Below are 3,903 nucleotides of genomic sequence, written 5' to 3'. Positions count from 1 at the left end.
AAGTCTGAAACCTACACGCGAATAGGAATTTAGAAGCAGTGATTTAACCGAGTGAGCTGTGCTTGCCTGCCATATGTAAAATAGCGGTGGTAAGGATGGTAAAGTCTAATGTAATATAACGAAGGAAAGTAATTCTGATGTAGGCGAGCAAATTTAGCATTCGCGAAAGACCCACGGGTTGTTACTGCATGTGTTGAACTGACGCAGCTTCGTCTGTCATAGCTAGGCGATACTTAAACACTTGTCCTGTTGCTCATTGCAGCCTGCGCACCGGGCTTCTGTAATGGAAATGGGGAATGCTACGTAGGAGACGGAGCAGTAGCGCTATGCAGGTATACCACTATAATATATATATATTAAGAAATAGTGTATATTAGTATATATAAATATGTATATATTTATAACTATGTATTATATATATTAACTATGGTATATACTATATATAACTATGTATTATATATATTATATAGATATAGAGCGAGACTATCTATTAATATAAATTTTAATATATATAGTATATATATATATATATATTACCATAATAGCGCAGTCAAAGCACACCTACATCCAATGTCAACCAAAAACATTACTGATAAAACATATATAGTATTGAATATCGTATGAATATCGTATTAAACCTATATGGAATATCTTAGCTGAATTATTGAATTGTAATAAGTTTCCGTTAATAGGCTACCAAAATAAAACAAAATAGAATTATAATTGTCTGCTCCGATACAAAAACACAATTACGGCTGTGCTTTGCTGCAGGTGTTAGGACTGTGGAGGGCGACCTGTTGCAAAAAGACGGTACAGGGATATCCTCATCGCCACCATCGTGCACCCGCTCTCGCCTCTTCTGCTGTGTTACTTGCTTCTGCTTGACTGCGCTGGGACTCATGAGCTGGAGCGATGCCTTAGAGAGACTCGATTTAGTGACCGTGATTATTGGAATGTAGACATGCTGTGTGTGGTGTCCACTGTAAATTGCAAATCTAGCCGACATGCGGTGTGTTGTGGTATTTTAATTGTGAGTTCGCTACTGGTTATATGGCTGGCATTCATCCAGATTGATAAGTTGACTGATTACTAGTTATTCTCTCGTCGTATGTTATCACTATATAATGGCTAACCGCGATCCCTCAAGTCTATATGTGTTGTTGCTGCGTTTTCGTATGGTTCAGACGAAGAAGAGCAGGGACTTGGTGGGCGGTTACACTAGCAATACCTCCGCGTGTGTATATATTATATATTTTATAATTAACTATACTATGGCTCGCAAGTTTTGTGTGAGAGTTTGGTCGATAGCAGCAGGCGAAATTCCTCGCTCACTCATTCCCGAAGCTGCAGGCCGTGCTGGTGGCGGAGTAAGACCAAGCCACATCGCTGAAGCCAAAAAATCACACAGTCTTGTTAAAAAAGCAAAACCACAAAGCATGCACGCGGTATTAATATCATCTAGAATTCTTCTCGTAGAGCTAGTTTTGTATGACCTTACATCTCGAGCCTACCCCTCTTCTTTATCTTTTACTGAATCTCATAGATTTTGCAGTTTTAGAGTGTGAACCATTCTGTGCCTTGCGTGCTTTGAGTGCGATCATTCTGTCTACAGGTTGTGACACCATCATGCTATCTGTGTCAGGCTTGAGAGACCAGAAGATTTTGTATGATATCGTTGGATCCTACACGAATTAAACAACGGCTGATTTTTTTCTCGCGAACGCAGCGCTCGTCCGAGCAGTTTCATTAGGCATCAGGCATGCATGCAAGAGCAGCAGGCCAGTTGCGAGTGCGCCTACCACGACTATGCGCTCGCGGCGAGGCGACGGGCCTCCGGATCAGCGCTCGCCAGGGTGGCGGCGGCCAGCGACGCGTCGAGCAACTTCAGCTGTTTTTATCCGCATTGCGCAAGTCTCGGGTATCGAGCTAGAGTGAAAATCGCCGCTGATGTGTGCGTGTTGTGTGGTACGGAGATGGGCCTTTCACCAGTATACCTGTGAATTAACGGCAACTTTACATTGCTGTCGGGGAATTGCAATCGCCAACATGTGGGGGATATCCCATTACATATACACCACCGCTTGTATTCTAGTCCTTCAATTTGGTTTATCACCAAATTACCGTGCAATATATCGATACAAACAAAAAGGATTCATCATTAGCCACATATATGTGTGCCTCTCGGCTACATAATAGAGAGCTATGCTGTCTTCTTTTCGTTATCTATACGGAATTTCACGTGTCCTGTTGGTGTCCGATAACGTCTGGCACTCATCTTATGGAACTCGTGAGTGAGGAGGCCACGTGTAGTTTCCTGAAGAGCGGGATGAGCATGGCACCGTTTACGGCGCAGCCGCTCCGAGTCGATGCCTTACGTGAGCAGGACTAGCGACTACCGGACAGGGAGCCGGGTGGCGGCTGGTACGACAGGAGAGATACAACATGGTGGAGACATCGCAGGTGAGTATTCACCTAAGCGTGCTCTGTGAACGCGAGAGTTGAAATAACTATGATAGTGATACTATATTATAACTAATTAACTAAAGTAACTATGGATAAACTATTAAATAACTATGAAACACACCTTTGCTACGATAGTATCTGCGATAATAGAACGCAACGAAGGCATCACGCGGCGTGCACAAAACATATTGACATCGTACTCATGCCATTGCCTTATATATTATGATTATATTTATATATTTCTATGTATATTGTATATTCATGTATGTTAGTTATATGTAGTTTTATCATAATATGCCCTCTCTCATATCATTGCAGCCACGACTACACCTCACTGCACGAGTCCAGTGCCAGTGGAAGCATGCTCGACATGCCTCTAGGCGGACCGGCTGGCATCCCTACAATGCCATCAGCCCTGGCTGCAGGAGCCGCAGCGAGGGGGATGGGTGGTGGTCGCGGTGGTGGCATGACTGAGGCGACGACTACGACCACAGAACAGGTGAGTGATTGTCGTCGACATGGAATCTCTTGGCTGCACGTAAGCGAGAGAACGTTGATGTCTGTTTTAAGTGTGACTCAAACTGATGCGCATATCTTTTGAGATATCGTGACGGATTTTTCCAGCTGTGATCATAAAACTGTTGCTGCTACTGCTGTAAATAACAATAACAATAATAATTGTCGATTAATATTATTGTTGTTTTTATTATTTATTTATTACTATGATGATGATGATTATTATTATTATTAATATTAGTAGTAGTAGTAGTAGTAGTAGTAGTAGTAGTAGTAGTAGTAGTAGTAGTAGTAGTAGTAGTAGTAGTAGTATCAGCAGTAGCAGCAGCAGCAGTAGCAGCAACAACAGCAGCAGTAGCAGTAGCAGTAGCAGCAGTCGCAGTAGAAGAATTATATGCAAGCAAAATATTTGACTTATCAACACATAAAAGTGTTAAGCAAATAACTATATCTCATAACGATAATAAGTTAAGTTAAAATAAGTGCCCGATAGTATAAACGTTGCGAACACGTGCGATTTTCTACAGAGAACGACGGAGACAACAGAGGAACGCACCATACGGGAAGCAAACGAAGCCAGAGCGAATGCAACCGCCCTTGCCGTGCCAGGCCCCAGAGTTCCGGCTCGTCCCCACCGCACTAAGCCACCCCGCATGGGAAGGGTGAACCCGGGTTACGAGGAGACGACGGAGACGACGACGGAGACGCGCGTAGAGGAGCACTACGAGGAGACTACCGAGGGGGAGGAACGCCAACAACGGCAGCAGCAACAACAGCGACAGCAGCAGCAGCGACAGCAGCAGCAGCAGCAGAACTACCAAGAACAGCAGCAGCAGCAGAACTACCGAGAACAGCAGCAGCAGCAGAACTACCAAGAACAGCAGCAGCAGCAGAACTACCAAGAACAGCAGCAGCAGCAGAACT

The 3,903-nt window shown here is 43.8% G+C and overlaps 1 protein-coding gene across 1 annotated transcript; it reads left to right on the top strand.

Moving 5' to 3' along the window:
• Positions 1 to 2,418: 2,418 nt before the first annotated feature.
• Positions 2,419 to 3,808, top strand: LOC106817330 (KIN17-like protein; the record flags this gene model as incomplete). The annotated part of the gene is made up of 3 exons (XM_014821991.1): positions 2,419 to 2,459; positions 2,782 to 2,962; positions 3,507 to 3,808. Coding segments are annotated over exons 1-3 (500 nt in total), but the record flags the coding sequence as incomplete, so codon positions are not given.
• Positions 3,809 to 3,903: the final 95 nt, after the last annotated feature.

The sequence above is a fragment of the Priapulus caudatus genome, unplaced genomic scaffold, assembly GCF_000485595.1.
Source record: "Priapulus caudatus unplaced genomic scaffold, Priapulus_caudatus-5.0.1 Scaffold1683, whole genome shotgun sequence".
Lineage (NCBI taxonomy): Eukaryota > Metazoa > Priapulida > Priapulimorpha > Priapulimorphida > Priapulidae > Priapulus > Priapulus caudatus.
Note: the sequence above shows the minus strand (reverse complement) of the source record. Positions and strands in the feature narration are given on the sequence as shown.